This window comes from Lagopus leucura, unplaced genomic scaffold (assembly GCF_019238085.1).
Source record: "Lagopus leucura isolate 7727_CA_CO unplaced genomic scaffold, USGS_WTPT01 Super-Scaffold_100159, whole genome shotgun sequence".
Lineage (NCBI taxonomy): Eukaryota > Metazoa > Chordata > Aves > Galliformes > Phasianidae > Lagopus > Lagopus leucura.
This window is the reverse complement of record NW_024962335.1, coordinates 6,751,472-6,770,314: the sequence shown is the minus strand read 5'-3', so window position 1 is coordinate 6,770,314 and position 18,843 is coordinate 6,751,472. Positions and strand designations below refer to the sequence as shown.

Genomic DNA, 18,843 nt, shown 5'->3' with positions numbered 1-18,843 from the left:
CCCCTTTTTGCTTGACTTGAAGGATTTTGTAATGTACAAGTGAACAGTATTTTTAAGTGGTATTGGTACATTTCAGTGCAGTTCCTAAGGGTTGTTAAGATTGCAGGTTTCTAATAGCTGCAGTTTAAAGATATGCGAGCATTAACAGTTTTGCCTTCTCACTCATTAAAAGATTAAAGCAATATCCATCAAAATATTATGATAGTTCCCAGAAGTTATAATTCAGAAGATGAGATCTCTGTATTTGTCTTCCAATTCCTTCACTTTTAGATTGTATCAGTGTCATATTTTCTGGCCTTTTATCAGAAAAATGAACAATAGAAAACTGAGATAAACTCCAGAAGATTTTTAGCTGATAAGTATTCATTGAGAGCTTTAATTAAAGCCTTCTGAACTTGGTACAATTTTGTATTTTGTATTTGTAAGAAATGAAAGGAAACAGAGAAAAATATGCATATTGGTTATGGTGTGCATGTATATATAACATTATGTTATTGTGAACATTACATATGTATTCAGCAGCAATCTTGCCAGTCATGGGGGGGAATACTTAATAGCATTTACAGATATAATAGAGTGCAATTAAAATTTGATAGGATGATTCTTGATTTGACTTACAAAATTAATTGCAGGACTGAGCTAGAGAGCATTGTCATGCTGCTCTTTTACACAGATTAACAACATTTAATCAAGCTTTTGGCAAAATTATTGCTATAGAGAACAGAGAACTTGTCTGAATATGTTGCTGTTCAATTAACAACATAAAGTGAAACAGATTGATGAGTAAGGTACTCATACTTTTATGAGAGACTCCTCTGCTATGTCAGGTTAATGCCAAACACCAACTGGTGAATGCGATCAGAAATGGCACTGAACTACTTCCAGTTTCAGTGAATAAAAGCAATTTACATCCATCTCTTTATGCAGCTTATAATATGCTAACCAAGGAATCCTGGCATTGGGGAACTTGGATTTAGAATTGGAAAATGTGAGACTGGCTTCCCAAATAATAGAAATTGCTCCCCCTTTGAACAGGGCACGCTCCTTGAAGAAGCTGTCAGGGAGGCAGGACGTGCTACTGATACTGGACAGAGTACCTGGCGTTTTGCTGTGTACATCCTTTTGTAATTCACTGCAATGCAGGAAGATATCTCAGTACTTTGGTGCAGAGTTTTCCAAATCACATAAAACTTCAAGCAAGCAGGCTGTTTCTTTTATTTTTAGGAGCTATACTGGGAACAGAGATGACAAATACATGAGATCAGTTTTATGAGACCATCAGGAACTGACTTCCCTTCACTTACAGAATACTGTAATTATGGGGCCTGGCTTGTTTTGCACAGCCAGACATTACTTTAGAGGCCAGAAATGGCCTGGAGGAGGCCTAACATGAAAAAAGCAGGGTATGGTATACCTTGAAGTGTAAGACTTGCTGTAATTCCAGATGTATCAAATGTGGGTTCTTTTGTTTTCTTTTAGGAAGGTTGTGATGCATTATCTACATGGAAAAATGCTTGGTTTCCAACCTTCTACTGGTGTAGCTGTTTTGAAATTCAGTCAGTCATCACAGTGTTTATTCTTTAAGGCCTATTCACTATGACTGCACACATATATGTTATGTTCTTTTTGCATGTATCCATGGAGTAGCATGAAAAAAGGGATTGTGTTTCAGCTTGTATCTTGTGATATGAAGGCTCAGGGCTTTGTAGTGTGCTGGAAAACAAGCCTTGGGAAAGGGGCAGCTGATGTGTGCCCATATATCCCTTTATTATCTGGGATGCATTCAAACAGGAAATGCTACTGGGTCCACTGATATAAGCTGAATGAGGCCACAGAGCTGCCAAAGTATGTGTTGTCAAGATTTCTTTTCTTCAGTCACATATGAAGGTAACTCAGCCTCTTGAGTATGTGGCAATGGCTGTGACTTTGTCAGCTATATAAGCTGTTAATCTTTCAGAGGTGGAAGCTCTGGGTTGTAGCCTGCTAACACAGCCCTGCAGATTTAAACATGATTGTTCCCTGTTGTATTGTTTAACCCACCAGGGAGGAAGAGAGTAGCACAGAATTCAGTGTCATAATCTTGAACTACATGTAGCTGCTGCTTTTGGCTGTCCTTTGAATAACTTGTATTGAGAAGGTGAAGTAGCTCACATATCACATATCTACGTGTGATCTATGGACCTAACGATGAAGTACTAGTAATGTTCATTGCTTATCTCTACCTTCTCCTGTTCTGATGAAAAAGGCACTGTGGTGTGTTGGTTGGTATTTCAGGATCACCATTTAGTGTAAATGTTAGTCATCCTGGTTGGCCTTTCTTCTTTAATGAAAAGGGAACTTTATTTCAGATTCAAAGCAGTGTGAGCCTTGTCTCTGACATCAGCAGGGTAAAGAGAGCACATGACTTATGTTTAGATATCCCTATACGAAAAACTTCTACATACTGTAACAGCAACAAGTTGTTCTGCTTTTCAAGAAGCATTTTGAAATATACTGCCTGAGGGCTAAAATACAGTGACCAAACTTTAGTCTTAAGACAGAATTTTTGGCTGAGTTGTCTGCTTTAGAAAGTCTGCTTTTTTTACATGGACACTTAAGAGTATTAAATGTATTTGTTCTCACATGGATTAGTAGAATACCAGATTTGGCATTTCCAAGATAGTTTTCTAACCTGTATTTTTAAAAAGGTTCTTCTGTTTATCAGTAGTGTAAAATAAAAGTGCCAGTATGTCATTTACAATGACCGAAATAGTTGTTACCTGTAAAAACTGTAAAGAGCAAAAGATCAGTTCAATTTACTTAATAATACTACAGCTTTTTCTTCTGGCAAAATTGATTTCAACCCAGGGTACTGTGTGAAAATGCACTTCTAAGGTGTCCAGCATAGCCAGAATTAAAGCTCTCTCTTTTCTTGGAACAGTGCTGCTGCACTGTTGTTGAGTTGCAGAGCTGTCTGAAGTCTTCACACATCAGAATGACCTCAGTGTTGTCATTTTTTTCAAGCTAATTTGTTGGAAAGGTTTTTTGGTTTCTGCGTTGTAATTTAAAGGGTCGCTAGAGAGAATACAGTAATCTCTGAAACTGCAGGAAGAACAGGCTTTTTGATAGGTATTCATAGTAATGCTTCACTGGGACATTGCAGTATCTTACTGATACATAAATGGAACTTCCTGGTACCCTTCAAGAAGAGAATGAGTTACCCAAGCTGGGTGGTGACCAGGGCCTTCTTTCATCTGTATTTCTGTGCTTCAGCAAATGCCAATGGAAGACTGAAATGGTTTTTGTGGCTTCTTTGTCATTGTTTGAAATGCTAGTTAAGGCTGCAGCTAAGCTTGAGGAAAAACCTAAACATTCTTGAGGTATATCTTGTCAAATAAGATACTTAAATTCTATCAGAATACAGTTTTGGTTGGGTTATGAAAATTGGTTAAAATTATGTAATAGCTGAAAGCTATCTGTAAGTAACTTCTTAAGTTGTCTGTGTGTGTGTCGGTGTGTGTTTTCCCCAAGCAAAGGCAATTGTAACAACCTGGAATTTGAACTTTCAGGGAAAGCCAATTATTTTTCAGGATACACAAATAGATTTTGTGTGGTGTTCTCACAAACAAGATTTTTGTGAGAATATGAAAACAGCATTTCCAGGTGTAACTGTGTGCTATATGGGCTCCATAATTAACTTATGTAACATGGCGTAGAGACCAACATTTCCTTTAATAATGCTTCTGAGTGAGCTTATTGCTGTGTTCTGCATCAGCACTTGGGAGACATTTGAATATTGTGTTGAACAGATGTAAGCAGAATTGCAGTTAAATTGCAGTATAACTCTCTTTGTAGAATCTGACTGAGAAGCTGCTGAAGAAGGAGCAGGAGTACAGCCAGCTAGAAGAAAAACATAACGAGCTATCTGTGAGCAAAAAGAGTGTTCAGGCAAGCTTTCACCAGAAGGACCTGGATTGCCAACAGCTTCAGGCAAAGCTGTCTGCATCTGAAGCCTCAATACAGAGATTACAGACAGAGCTAGGTGAGAAGGGAGAAGCAAGCCAGAAGCTTAAAGAAGAACTGTCCGAAGTAGAGACAAAATACCAGCATCTTAAGGCAGAATGTAAACAGCTCCAGCAGCAGAGAGAGGAAAAAGAGCAGCATGGCTTGCAGCTCCAGAGCGAGCTCAGTCAGGTAAGAGTCCTTAAACCCCCTAGACAATTCCTGTTGATACCAGTCCTTAAACAGGCCCATTAGGTTTTATTTAACTATGCCTTTTCTTGTTCAAGAGGAGTATGCAAGTAGATAACTCATGTTTGAATAAATCTCTTCTTCCCCTTAGAGAAGTGAAAAAAGAATGGGCAAAAAGAAGTTGTGATAAGAGTGGTGGAAGTGGTTTTTTTTTTCTTTTGGTTGTCCTGAACTCTCATTGGAAGCAAATGAACACATTTGTAACCCCAGTGGCACGACAACCAAACTCAGTGAGATCTACTAATCCAACCACTTTTCTACATTTTATTTCTGAGAATACTGATGTGACGTGTATCTATCTATGGTATAATCCCCCCTTCTCTGAAACGGAAACCAGTCTTATGAATTCTGTTCTGGAACTGTTCTGTCGAATTGTCTTTAAACAAATAGCTTTCCATTTTGAATATTAAAGATAAAAGAGTCCACCTAAGGTTTGTAGCTGATTTCTTGTGTTATAGGAGTTTGCTGATTTTTTTTTTTTTTTTTTTTTAATTATTTTGATATGTGAATAAATAAGGCTTTAGCTGATCTAAAAGAAATTGCTTGTCCACTCTCCTTCTGGTTATACGAACTTCTCCTTCATCCTCCAACTTTTCCCATCTCCTTTTTTTTTGTTTATGCAAAAGGTAAAAATTCACTGAAATAAAGAAAATATTGTCAAATGAGAATGCAATCAAGAATACTGGTTTTGCATGGCAAATATAGTAATGGACAACTACTGAGAAATCAGTAAAGTCATGTATTCTGATTTTGTAAGGTATCCGAATCTCTAATATGTGACTATCTTGACTTAAGTCAAGAAGAATATTAGAGGAAGTGAGATTACTACTAGAAGTGAAAATATTCTGTAGGAAGCTTGAGAAAAGTGAAAGTTGTCTTTTTTACAGTGGAACTGAACAATACTTGATTTGTTCACATTTGTTGAATGCAGAGAATATGTGGTGTGAAGAACAAAGATAATGTGATGTCTTAATATTGCTTCTCTTGCATCTCTCCACAAAGACCTTCTCTTTATGTTGTCTACAGCCACAAAAACACCCAGAGCATAACACTTCCACCATCTGAATATTGTTCTGCTGTGTACAGTGAGTTATGGAAGCAAGACTTTCATACAACATTGAGCATACAGACATTCAAGACTGGCTTAACTCTGTCTTATCTCATGTCTTTGGAGAGTAATATGTTAAATTGGATAAATATTTGTGTATCAGGATTAGTGTCCAGTCCTAAGATGGAAAAATATATATATTTATTTTAGGATGATGCATTTGATCTTAATATTTTCTCAGCTTTCAAGCATCTGAACAAGTCAAAAACAGATTAAGTTGCAAGCCGTGCATGCATGGCTTATCTTGGAAGAGCAGTGACTTGGCAAAACTTTGTGTATTTATTACATCCTCAAAGTGTCTTTCCTTCAAGGAAAGGAGAGCGATCTCTCCTTGCGAAAGCAAGGAGAGATGTTAGTCATCTGCTTAGGAATCCTTGTTTAGTAAAACTGCCTCAGTCTTTCTAGGCAACACATGCAAGCTTCAGAAGCAAAGCCAAGAACTAGAGCTGAAATCTGGGTTCAGATTGTAAGGGCTTTTTTGGGACGCAGTTTTGAGGTAGGCAGACGGAGAAGGATCATGAAAAATGAGTTGCTGTGAAAGGAAATGCAGGCCTTGCATGTCCTCTAGGGATGTTGCTGGGAAGGAGATCAGTCTAAGTGAGAAAACCTAAACAAGCTGCTGCATCTTAGGGTGGGTTTTAGAATTGTGTTGTAATAGAATAGCTGGGAAAAGAAGTCATTCCACACATGGTATAAAATTAGGAGTGAAATCAAGCAAATATTTCTTTTCCTCTCTCCCTCCCTGCAAACAAGAGTTCAGTAACTACTGTCATGGAGAAAGCGAACTGCTCTTATTCATTAACAAGATACTTCAGTGGAGTTACCTTTTTCCACTTCACTTCAGTAGCTTATGTTGACATAATGTAATACTGCTTATGAAGACAGATATGAGGATTTTTAGTCAAACCACATTTTCAAAGAATCTCCTCAAAATTCACACAGATGCAATCCTGGCAGTTATGTATTTCTGCAAAGTGCTGACCTGCCTGACTGCTATTATAGCCAGTAGCTGGGATTCTCTAAAAATTACCAGTTTTTATCCTACAGTCTTCAATGAGCAATTGACATTTTTGCATGCTTACTGTTGTAAGTAGTAGAAGGAAGCTTGTATTCAAGCAAAGCAGACCAGTATTTTGCTTCTGCCCTGAATTTATTTCTGAAAAGATGCAGTAGTTTTTCAGTTGCCTGTGCTCCTCTCTGGGCACTGGTGAAGTTTGTATATTTTAGGTTCTGAATGACCTAAAGGAAGTGATCTTCACAATGAAAGGAAGCTCTGATGATGGTATTGGTTCCAGCGCTGCAATGGGAGTAGGAAAATAAGGACTACTTCAGTCTTGGAGGAATGTTAGCTGCTAATATATACTGTTATTCTTGTTTACTTCTACAAATACGTTTTTTGTTAAACTAAGCTGGAATGCCCTGTAGCATAGCTGCTTTTGCTTGAGTGTTTCACAAGAAAAAAGGCGGCAAGACTTTACCATGAGTTCTGTAGTGATCTCATTGCTCCTTTTCTTTGGTAGACTTTTTTCTTCGGCTCTTGTTTGTATTTCTAGTGAGGAAGTATTAATTATTCAGTGATTACCACAGAAAAAGACAGATTTTCTTGCTTTTTATGCTCTGTCCTTCCTCATTTTCTACCTCTCTCTTAATTCTGTAGTCCAGTTCAAACAGCATTTCAACCACATGCTTAACACCTTTTCATTTGCAGTGTTTATGGTGGTGGATGTGATTTAGCCTGGTTCCCTAAGAAAATAAAGCATTTGATTCTCTGCCTCTGTCCCCTGTAAATTTTGTGCTGTGTGATAACTTCAGTCAGTTTTGAAAGATGATTGAAAGGTTTTCAGTGTTGGGTTCTTCAGCATTACGCTTTTGTGGAAGCAGAGAGTTGGGTAAAGGAGAAAGTCTTAGTCTGTTCATGCCTCACCCCCTCTGTGCCTGGGGGCAAGATTTAATGTTATCAAAGCCCTGTTCCTTGTTTCTGTCCTGCTAGGCTATCCTGGAGAAGGCTCAGGGGAGACCTCATTGCAGTCTTTCAGTACTTGAAGGGAATTTGTAATCAGGAGGGAAACAAACTTTTTACATGAGTAGATAATGATAGGACAAGAGGATAGATTTGCATTAGATGTTGGGGAAATTTTTCACCGAGAGAGTGGTGAGGTGGTGGAACAGAGAAGTTGTGGATGCCTCATCACTGGAGGTGTTTGTGGCCAGGCTTGCTAGACCCTGAGCAGCCTCATCTAGTGCATGATTTAGTTGTTGGCAACTCTGTGCATTGGAGGGAGTTGGAATTGGATGATCTTTGTCCCTTCCAACCCAAGCCTTTCTACAATTCTGTGATATTAGAGGGAGGTCCTGAATGTACAGAGTGAATGATACGAATATCTTGGATGTAAGTTAATAAGAAAGTGAGCATCATTAATGTCGATATTTGTAGAAATGGCTTGCTGTGCTTTAATGACTAGATCACTCCCAGTTTTTGCATCAAATTGAACTTTCATTGTGTAGGCATAAATTTGTTAATGTAGAAGTAGGTCGGAGGTAACTGAGAACCTTTGGAGGTAAACTGAAGGGAAGGAAAGTTGATTTTATAGAACAAGCTTTTCTCTGACAGTGAATTGTGCAGTACTGCTTTTGATAACCTCAAAAATTCCAAGTGAGGTTTACATCTGGCTGGATGAGCAAATCTAAGTGCTGACTTAAGCTCTCCTGCTGGGATGTGCTGAAATGTAAGCCACCAATGTTACTGCGTACACACTACAGCAGATTCATGCATGTCTTCTCAGCACTGAATGAATGCCTTGGATCAAACTACCAACTCCTAGTTAGTAGTCTAGCAATGCAGAACAGTGTATTGTTGGAACCAGTGCAGTGGGTGAAGGTGTGTTGTTCTGGCCACTGAATCTGTGTGACTCAGATGTAAGGTGAGATCACTCTAAAGCTTTGCTCTTTTACACAATAGTTCTTATGTCTTTCAAAGATTGCCCTATTTGTTTTTCAGGTAAAACTTTGAAACAGATATGGAAGGGTTTCTCTAGATAAATGAGGATGTTTCTAGGCCCCTTCTACCTACTGCTTTGAATATTTACTTATCCTTGTGCAGTTGATGCTGTTCTTAGATGTGATTTTGTTTCTGCATTATATGGTGTATTTTCATGAACTCAGGAGCTTATGTTGTTGCTTTATTCCAAGTAATGAAACTCTTGGTCAAACATGGCAAAATTGAATCTAAATTGGCTAAAGGCTGAAGGAATGGATAACTTTATTTATTTATTTATTTTAAATTTTCTTTTGCAGCTGCATAGTAAGCTTCTGGAAACAGAGCGCCAGCTGGGGGAAGCACATGGGCGGCTTAAGGAGCAGAGGCAGCTCTCTAGTGAAAAGCTGATGGACAAAGAGCAGCAGGTGGCTGATCTTCAGTTGAAGCTCTCTCGTGCTGAAGAACAGGTAGGAGCATTTTCTGCAAACTTTTATTTATACCGTTTCTGATAATAGCCTGTATATAGTCATGGCTATTATTGTAGCGACCTTAGAAGTTATTCCTAATGCACTCCATGCACTTTCATTGTGTAGGCATGCACTCCATGGCTGTTGTGTTGCAGTTGATAGATTTTTTTTCCTTATAGGAGTGTCATTTGGTGAATACTGTTGAAGTCTTACAATGAAATTGTCAAAATCTGCCTAAATGCCTTTTGCATTACAGATTTTGTAAGTCTAAATGCTCATTTCATGCGTGTATGTTCATGGTACTTTGGAGATAAAAGACAGATCTTCCTTTACATTGATGATCTTTGTGTAATAATTGTATAAAAGAAAGATGTAGGTGCACCTGAGCACACATAAGTAATGCTTTGTGTGTAGATACTGTTGTGGGATAAAACTCTCCATGGAAAACAATGTGAACGTGGCACAGCAGCTCACTGATAGTTAATGAATTTTATCTGGTGGATGGGTAGAAATTGCTTGCTTTTATTCATTTTCATTTATTTTAATGAGTGTCTTATATGTGTTGCTGGTTTTCTGCTACTTCTATGGGGATTGGCCAAGTATCTGAGTGGTATGTTGTCAGAATTTGTAAAGCTACTGCTATAAAAGAGGAGAGACTACTAAACTGAAGTTGCTACTAAAACTGCTACTACTAATAATGTTGTTTTACAGGTTACTTGCATTATCAGTCATGTTATATCTTAACAAGTGTTGAAAAAAAAAAAACATACTAAAATCTCTTTTTATCTCTTATTTTTGAGAACTAAAATACATATGTCTGATAGTTATATAGTTTTCACTTATAATTCAGGATCTCATCTATTAATAAGAAATGCTTGAGTTAGATTTTTGTTCTTTAACTTAGATTCACACACTTCTATTTTTACACCAATTTTCATGTATCCTTGTTTAGAATAAACTGCAGGCATTAGAATAAACACTGAATGCTATTGAAATACTGAATGGTGCTTACTCACGAGTGTTTTTTTCTCTCAGCTGAAGGAAAAGGTGGCAAACTCCACAGAATTGCAACATCAATTAGATAAGGCAAAACAACAGCACCAGGAACAGCAGACACTTCAACAAAACACGACATCAAAACTTCGAGAAGCCCAGGTAACTTACTTATATAGCCTCACATAAAGGCGTATTTCAGGTTTTCATTATTTTCAGTATGTTTTCTCTGTACAAGTGGCTTACGGGACTTCAAAATAGTTAGGTAGTTTGGTGGGTAAATCTCAAATAGAATATACAGAGGGTGCTTAATAAGTTTATCCAACATTTTATGCATTAGGAATAACTCCTAAGGTGGCTATAATTAAGGAAGATGTTCTGCAATTTTCCAGAATGATTTGGAGCAAGTACTACGACAAATTGGAGATAAGGACCAAAAAATTCAAAATCTTGAGGCCTTGCTTCAAAAGAGTAAGGAAAATATCTCTCTGCTTGAAAAGGAAAGAGAGGATTTGTATGCGAAAATTCAAGCTGGTGAAGGAGAAACTGCAGTTCTTAACCAGCTACAGGAGAAAAATCATGCACTACAAATACAGGTAAGAATTCAGAAACCTGTTTCTCTGCTCTTTTTCATTATTGTATCTTAACTACATTATTCCTCTCTCGTTAAATATGACATTGATCTTTTCTAGACTTTGCTGTTTCTTTGTATGTATTTTGGTAACTTACCCGCTATCGGCGAAGAGAAGAGAATTCCTAGGTTTTTCCTACGTACATACAGTAACAATATACTCTTAAAAAAGTGGTTGCATATATTTCTTTTTCAAAAGCAGGTTTATTTCCTGCTTTCCATACTAACATTCAGTCTAGTCTGCATCTGTTGTTTTCTCAGTTATTGATTTTGTCAGAGTAAGGCTAAATTGATGAGTCCCTTTTGTTTCCATTTTTAACTGGTATCCTATTGAAACTCTGATATTGTACAATATAGCTTTACTGTAATAGTTAGAGTTAGAAGTCTGGAGCTGTGATAAGATGCCCTAGAATTCCAAAGTTTTATGACTTTTTTGCTCCTCCTATTACAGTCTCTGTTTACCTCCTCAATACAGGTAACTCAACTGACAGAGAAGCTGAAGAATCAATCAGAAAGTCATAAACAAGCCCAAGAGAATTTGCATGAGCAAGTGCAGGAGCAGAAGGCACATCTAAGAGCTGCTCAAGATCGTGTGCTCTCTCTGGAAGCCAATATCACTGAGTTGAGCAGTCAGCTAAATGAAAGTAAAGAGAAAGTATCACAACTTGATGTACAGGTAATGGAACTCTATGCTGCCTGGCAATGATAAATCCAGTTCTGATTTCTGTATTCTCTCTGGAGAATGTACAAAGCAATCTGGGAAAAAACTACGTGTTTGTGCTTGCAGACAAAGTAAGATAAGGCAAATAAACATGCAGAACATGTAAGTGGATTTAGAATAGGAATAGATAGCAAGGTTGATTTTTTTGTTTGTTTCTTTGTTGGATAGGTGATTTTTGCTGGTGGTAGTGGGAATTCATAATCAAGTTGGGAAAATTTGTCCTCAAGCATCTTTTGTTGTTTTGTAATGGTTAATCATCCACAGAACTGCTGTTATCACTCCTAGGTTCTGTGCATCAGAGTGAGAATCTGTCAAGTTGTTAAAGATGTTGCCGTTGCCTAGAAATTTCTTGTGCTGGTAGCTTTTACTTAAAACAAAACAAAAGTTGCCTTGTTATCAATTCAATTGAATTAAACAAGGCAATTCCCCACAAGGCAATTCAGTGTGGACTTTCCTACAGTTAAGTACTGGTTACACTAAAGCCAGTAAATTCTGTTCAGGTATCACAAAGAATGAACAACACTTTGATCAGAAGTTTGGCAGATATTGTTTTCTTAAATTAATACACTGAGAACCCCTAGCACTGTTGTTTGATTAATACAGTGTGTTGTTAAGTAGTGTTACTCAATTTCTGAGCAGCTCTAATAACTTCTGTTGTTCTGTGATGTTTTTGCTGGGCTTTGCTATAAGATCTGGATTGTTCTTCAACAAGACTTCAGGGCTAAAACAGTAATTTATGGGCTGTTGCATCTGCTTTTTAAGGCAATATGAGCTTTGCTACAGCCTTTGAGAAGTAACGTTTCTGTTACAGATAGAAAATAGCAAGCTGCAGTAGTCAGTGACCTGACAATTACCTCTATGCACCAACACCATTCATAGCTGCTGTATAAATGTAGGTGGCTGGATATTTTGGAAGGAGTGAGGGGTTGCTCCCTGAAATGCCATTAGTAACAGTGAAAGACAGCATACACATAACAGCATATTTTAGTTATTTTTTAATTCCTTTTGCCTCTAAAAATTTTAGAGGATCTCAAACATTCAGTTAGTGTGAAGTTATCAAGGTATGTGTGTGTGGATACATTGTCTATTCCTTTTTTTTTTTTTTTTTTGCTTCTATGTAAAAATCATTAGAGAAGAATATGAATAGGACTGTTCTTTAATTCTGCTTTTAGCTTGAAGAAGGAACTAACTGTGTTTTAACACATTGATTTTTTTTTTCTAAAACTTGAAAAAATTTCCCCTTCCCCTTTTTTTTTCCCATTAGTACATGAAAACTGCTAATGAAGTTACTCATAATAGATACTGTAATGAAGTACAACTTGTCTTTCAGGTAAAAGCAAAAACTGAATTGCTGCTTTCAGCAGAAGCATCAAAAGCTGCTCAAAGAGCAGACCTTCAGAATCATCTGGACACTGCCCAGCATGCACTGCAAGACAAGCAACAGGTTATGAGAAACACGCAAACATAAAGTTCCTGTGTTACCTAAAAATCTACTTACAGACCTAAGAATAGTCTGATTACAAACTACATAAATATGTGACTATGCATTTGGAAATAATCTTGTAGGATATTTTAACCATGTGATGTGTTTTCTGTTCTTTCTGCTGTAATCTGGACCATATGGGCATTTTGCAGTGTAAAGAACTAAACTTGGAAATCCAGTCCTTGCTGTATGTTCAGCCATGGTTTGTGGTCTGAGCTGTGGTATTTGAGTACAATTCTAACTTGTATGCTATGAAAAGTTTATATAATGCACTGGATTCAATTGAAAACTGTTAACTTTTATTACAGATTCAGATACATTCAAAATCAAAAAGTCTTTATTCAGAAATAATTATCTGCATGCCAGCTGACAAGAAGACATGAGGATTGTTAAAATTGCATGTTTTAGTTTGCATTAATCCAACTACAGCATTCCACCAGATGCTGAATCAAATATTTGCGTTATTAGAATCCATGCTGTTGTCATCTTAGGAGAAATATTCAGCACTTCCTAAGGGCACCAATTTTTAGGTGGGAATATAATTAATAGCCATAAACGTAAGATGTCTTTTTGGAACTGTTTATTAAACACATAATTAACTAATAATTAAACATATCAGCTTGCTTGGAGAGTAAGAAGCTTGGATGTAGCTGTTCTCTTAGTGGTTACAAGGCAAACATCTTTGTGTCTCCTGTGGAAATCACACTGTTTTATGTTGAACCAATGATCTGGAATTATCTTTGGTGTATGGAGAGTTTACTGTTCCCATACTGCAGGCTTTCCTCTTCGGCGGTGCTTCGTTCCTGGGAAACATCGAGTTTTCTCTAAGGTTTTGTAGTGTTGCATTCTAATTATTGCTGTATTAACTCCAGGATTTTGAGCATTTATGACGTACAGTTCCTCATCTCTTTATAACTTCAAACACATTTTTTAAGCTCTAGCTCATAGCCTGTAAAGTTTTGTGAGGGATGTGTTGAACAAAGAGAATTTATTTGTGTTTTTCCATCTCAATTTCCTGCCTCTCAGATTAAAAAGGAAGCATAATTTTCCTTTTTAATTTTAACATATTAGATCACTCAAAGCATATATTCAAAGGACATTACTCGTTTCTAGAAGCTATTTAGAAGCTAACAACCCTCTTATTTTTATTTTACCTCAGGAGTTAAATAAGGTCAGTGTTCAGTTGGATCAGGTTGCGGCTAAGCTGAATGACAAGCAGGAGTACTGTGCTCAGCTGGAAGCCAATCTCAAAGACTACAAAGAGCAACATCTTTATTTAGAACAGAAAACCGAAGAGCTAGAGGGACAGCTTAAGGTTTGTATTGAACACAGTGTCTGAGCTTACTGAGACTGATGTTCACCGCTGCTTGGTGATATTTGATAAAAGCTGGGCTCAGATTACAGGGAAGGATTTATATGAAGTATGACTTCTGTAGGTTTTCTTTCTCACCAGTGTTCACTGATACACCCTTTAATCATATTCTCTTCTCCTGGGCTCGCGTATCACACTAAGTTCCCTTATACTGCCACTTTCCTTTAGTGTGCTTCTACCAACCTCTATGCCTGGAAGGTGCTGTGAGGGGGAACATGATTACTTCCAGAAATTACAGTCTTCAGGTTTATACTCATTTCAAGTGGCGCCAGGGAATGTGTCTTCCATTGGTTAGCACAAGTTAATACTACCTTTTTGGTTTAATTTACTTCTATATATTTTTCTGCTAGTTTGATCTTGCATTTTGCATTCCATTCCTGGGCTTCGCTTTTCTCTTACATTGCCCGTCGTTAAGTTTACAGAACCTTTAGGCGTTTTCCTATACTAATGTTTTCAATTATTGGTATGAATTAGTCCTAATTATGAATTAAATTACTCCTAATACTTCAGTGTTTTAAAACTTGAAGTTTACATTTTAACATTGTTTCTTGTTAAGCATTCTTGAGAGTCAAAATCGCAATACGTGAAATCATATAATAGAGAGATCTTAGGAGCTGTGCAGAATTTTTTTGTGGTGCTATGTTCTGTTTTTTGAAGGAGATTAGCAGTCTAGAGAGTGCTTTTCCTAGTTATGGGCTTTTCTACCTGCTTTCATTTGTGTTTTTGATACTTTTGCCAAAGTTTTGCGAGTAACCAATGTACTCAAATGCTTAGGAGGAATACATTGTTTACTTGCACAAGATTTGATGAGGTCCCTGGTAGTGAAGTGTGAAACTGAGCAGGGTTGTTGATGCTTTCTACAGGAGTGCAATTGTGTGTAAAAGTCTTCATGTCATCACCATTCTTTGTGTTATTCCAGTTGAATGAATGCATGGTATTTAAAAGGAGAAAAAAAACACATGACAAACAGCAGAAATCCTCAGGAATTTTCTCAGAGGAGCTTGATGATTTTGTATTGTGACCACTGCATAAAAGCAGAGTGCCTATAGAACAGCTAACATGTCGAAGAGTCTAAGCAGTACCTGATTGCTGTACTGTTTATATTCCACATAAACAAATACCTTCAAAAATGAAACAAAATATACATTCTTTTAGATGAGAACAGTATTTCTTTATAGCTGTAGTTCATGTCTTTGTTGTTACCAAAGAATGTCAGAGTTGGGGCTATGTAAACCAGTAGTCATTTGAAACTGCTGAAACTGTTGGTAGCTAAGAACCTAGCTGAGAACCAAAGCCAAGCACTTGGCTTTTTAAATGGCTTTTTAAAGATGTCTGTGTTTTATTACTTTATTATTTATTACTTTGCAATAAGATAACTGCTTGTGTTTAATTTAAAGGTGATTTCAGAATGTTTTACCAAAACAGTTTGCTTTTAGGGGATTGAAGGAGTTGCAGGAACTAAATAATGAAGGGCAAGTGGCCAACTAATGAAAGATATGGATAGTGTGTGATAATTGTCGCTGCTTTCTATAGTAAGGACTTTCCAGTAAATACTGCTGAATGACAGTACTTCTGTTTTATTGGTTGTTTTCCAATGACTCTAACTTTTCTATTTTTCTATCTCAGAAACTTGAGGCTGACATTCTTGATGCTAAAGCAAGCAAAGACCAAGCTCTTCAGGAGTTACAGCAGCAGCGACAGCAGTCTACAGAATTAGACCTCCGAATAGCAGAGCTGAGTAAACAACTTGAAGCAGAAAGAGAAGCGTATGTGTTCCCTGTGTTGTAGCAGTTTTTGAAGTCGGACATAGAACTAGAGTGGTTTGGAGTACACTTGAAATTTTGTTCTTCCCTCCTGTAATTTCATAAAATCATAGATCAAAGTGATGTATTCCCTCTGCTATGAGATCTGAATTAGGTCCCAGTTGTTTTCTTGCACTTCACTTGCCATGCAGACTCCATCTGCCACATCATCTCATGTGAATCACTCACTGCTGTGATTCAGTGCATTCCAGTTTATTCACTGTGCTTGTCAGTTAAATATCTGAACAGTTTGAAGCGCTAAGATCCATCTTGATGTATCCACAGCTCTGCATCTTTCAAAGATTAATTTGCGGTTTTTGCATAAGAAGCAAAGGAGTAGTTCCTGTTCACAGTATTTGAGGAAGGAAAAATCCATCTCAAAATAGTGTTTAGAGTTGCTGATATGTCTTCACTAGAGAGAAAAAATGCCCACATTCTAAAATAAAAAGGCATTCTTTGAGTTAGTTCTACAGTTAATATTCTTAAATAGAGTTGTTTAGTGATACAAAGAACCTGTGAAGAACAACTTAAAAAATCTTTTATTTTTCTCTCTTTGGTTTTGTATTTGCAGTATGTCTAGTGCTAAATTGGATTTACAGAAGAAATCTGAGGCCCTTGAACAAGCAAAACAGCAAATCTCAAAGCAAGAGGAGGAAAACGCCAGCCTCAAAAAAAATCTTGAGAAATCAAGTCAAGATACAAGTAAACAACTCAAGGAATTAGACTGTAAAATGCAAGCAGCAACATCAGAGCTGCAACAGGTGAAATTAGAGAAGGATACTTTGCAAAAGGACCTTACAGCTACCAAAGAGAAGCTCTCAAAAAGTTCTGAATCCTTCAAAAAAAGGAAGGAAGAATTAGAAAAAGAAATAGAAAAAGGAAAAGCAGCTGTAGCAGAAATGGTTAGTAGCTTTGTTCATTACACATGAAGTTTGAAGTATTTATTGTGTGATATTAAAACAAGTTTCTGCCTGAAAACAGTATATATATGATAAGACTGAATGGAAGTTAATTAGTGCCACTGTATTGAAGAAAAATGAAGAGGCCATTTTAGTTTCCTTTCCATAGCCTTTTATGTAGAACCTTCCTGTACACTTGCCCGAACATCCTAGAAAGCTGCATACTGCAGCCAGAATAACATCATTGTTGTTTTGGGAGATGCCTAACTGAAGAGTACATATATGTATGAGCACATATATATGTATTATTTCAGTTTCAGAGAAGTCTAGTATGTGGCAGTATAGTAAAAAATACTTCACCCAAACAGTGCAGTATGGTAAGAAGAACGGACTCCTACTAGCCTTAAAATATACCTTTTTTTTCTTCCTCCTTTTGCTTTGCTGGAAATACAACTGATGACTGTATCAGTAAATATTCAAATATCTTGCATGTCCCCATTTCCCAGAACCAACGTGTAGCTACTTTTATTCTACTCTTAAAAAATAAATCTGCTCCTAATTAAAAATAACGCTTTTTCCTTTCCTCTTTCACCTTTTTAAGATAAGCTTTTTTGCTTGCTTTAGTTGTGGCTATTTAAATATTTGTTTTTCCTAAAAGCTTGAAGGTTTTTCTCCCGAGTTTAGACTTTCCAGTCTGATTCTGCTTCTAATCATTGGAAGTCTCGTCACTGACTTAAGTGCTTAGAATGTTGTTCACATAATAATCTTGCAATTGTATTTGCTCATGAGTTTTAGAACATGAAGAAATTTTGAATCCTGAGAGAGAAATGAGCGCTTGCTATAAGAAGAAGGCTGCCAATAGCGGCTTCCACGAAGGAGACTTCCTAATCAGAAAATCTTTTTGGCACACAGCTGCCTTAAATATGTGTTATCAGCAGTGGTACACATACTCACTGTTAGTGGCTGGAATTTTTAACTGAAAATGTTCACAACTGAGGAGGAAAGCATTTTCATTGGAAAAAGAAACAGCCACAAATATTCTCTATAAAGGCTTTTGTAGCTCTTATGAAAATACCTGGCATTTGGTCTTAGAAGCTCCCAGAAATATTTGCTTGTGTCTTCTGTTTTATAGGAAAAATCTTACCAAGAAATAAAACAGCAGCTCCAGGTACAGACAGAGTCTGTAGCTAAAGAGAGGAATGAATTGAAAAACTCACTGGAAAAAAAGGAGGGGGTAAGCTGTCTGCTTATTTAGTATGAAAAAAAATCAGAAGAGTATTAACATGTTGAAAAGATCGATTTTCAGTTTCTCATGCTGGGATTGTTGAGGGATAACAAAGTTGCACTTTTCAAATTGTAACCCATTTGGGACTTTAAAATAAGGTAATACTAAAAAATTCCTTGATGTATTTAAAATACTGGTTCTGCTCTTACTTATCTGTGCTCTGCATACCAATTTGGCCCTGCAGTTTCTTTATTATGGAAGCAGTTATTTTTTATTACCGTGTCTTCATTTGCTTTCAAACTTATGGTCTGTGAACAATGGAATCGTTTATTTTATATCCTTAGATCTGTTTTCAACTCGGGCATCACTGTGTTGCCTAATCCATATGTTCCACGTGTGGTTTACAGGAAATTTTCATTTATTCTTGGGGATTTGTTTGCTTTTGCAAACTTTTATAATTGCCTATGGCTACATACCAAGTAAAATTTTTAAGATGAGCATTCAGACAAAATCATTTAGTTCAGCCAGTATGTTGAAGACCAAGTCCATTTTTTAAGAATTTCTTGACCTAAACTGTCACCTTTTCCTTAAAGGAACCAGAAAAAGCGTAATGAGCAGTGGGCACATTTTGAACCGTGGTGGATGCTTGCTGCCTGAAAGAGGGTTTGTGGTTGTGCAGGTGTAATGCTTACAGACAGACCCTTCCTCTGCGTCTGCTTCTGTCTCCTCTCTTGTTCTGGCAGAAGCACTGCAGTGCTCTGTGGCAAGTGCAGGAGGATGAGTTTTGGTATCTGCTACAGCTGGCAGCAGGAGAGCACAGATCACCACTGGCTGGAAAAAAGCCACTTGCTTTTAATTTTGAATGGGAAAAAAGGACCAGAGCTGACCTAAGGGTAGGAGCTTGAAAATAAGAGGTTATCTTTCTGGTATAGATA

The 18,843-nt window shown here is 37.1% G+C and overlaps 1 protein-coding gene across 2 annotated transcripts in view; it reads left to right on the top strand.

Annotated features, from left to right (window-relative positions):
* EEA1 (early endosome antigen 1) overlaps window positions 1-18,843 on the top strand; it is a 71,080-nt gene that overhangs the window by 31,866 nt on the left and 20,371 nt on the right. For both annotated transcript variants that reach the window (XM_042889665.1, XM_042889664.1), the window contains 10 exons: window positions 3,835-4,173; window positions 8,633-8,782; window positions 9,818-9,937; window positions 10,168-10,371; window positions 10,882-11,082; window positions 12,458-12,571; window positions 13,770-13,925; window positions 15,609-15,748; window positions 16,356-16,686; window positions 17,816-17,917. In XM_042889665.1, the coding sequence (XP_042745599.1) occupies window positions 3,835-4,173; window positions 8,633-8,782; window positions 9,818-9,937; window positions 10,168-10,371; window positions 10,882-11,082; window positions 12,458-12,571; window positions 13,770-13,925; window positions 15,609-15,748; window positions 16,356-16,686; window positions 17,816-17,917 (1,857 nt within the window). The remainder of the gene's footprint in view (window positions 1-3,834; window positions 4,174-8,632; window positions 8,783-9,817; window positions 9,938-10,167; window positions 10,372-10,881; window positions 11,083-12,457; window positions 12,572-13,769; window positions 13,926-15,608; window positions 15,749-16,355; window positions 16,687-17,815; window positions 17,918-18,843) is intronic.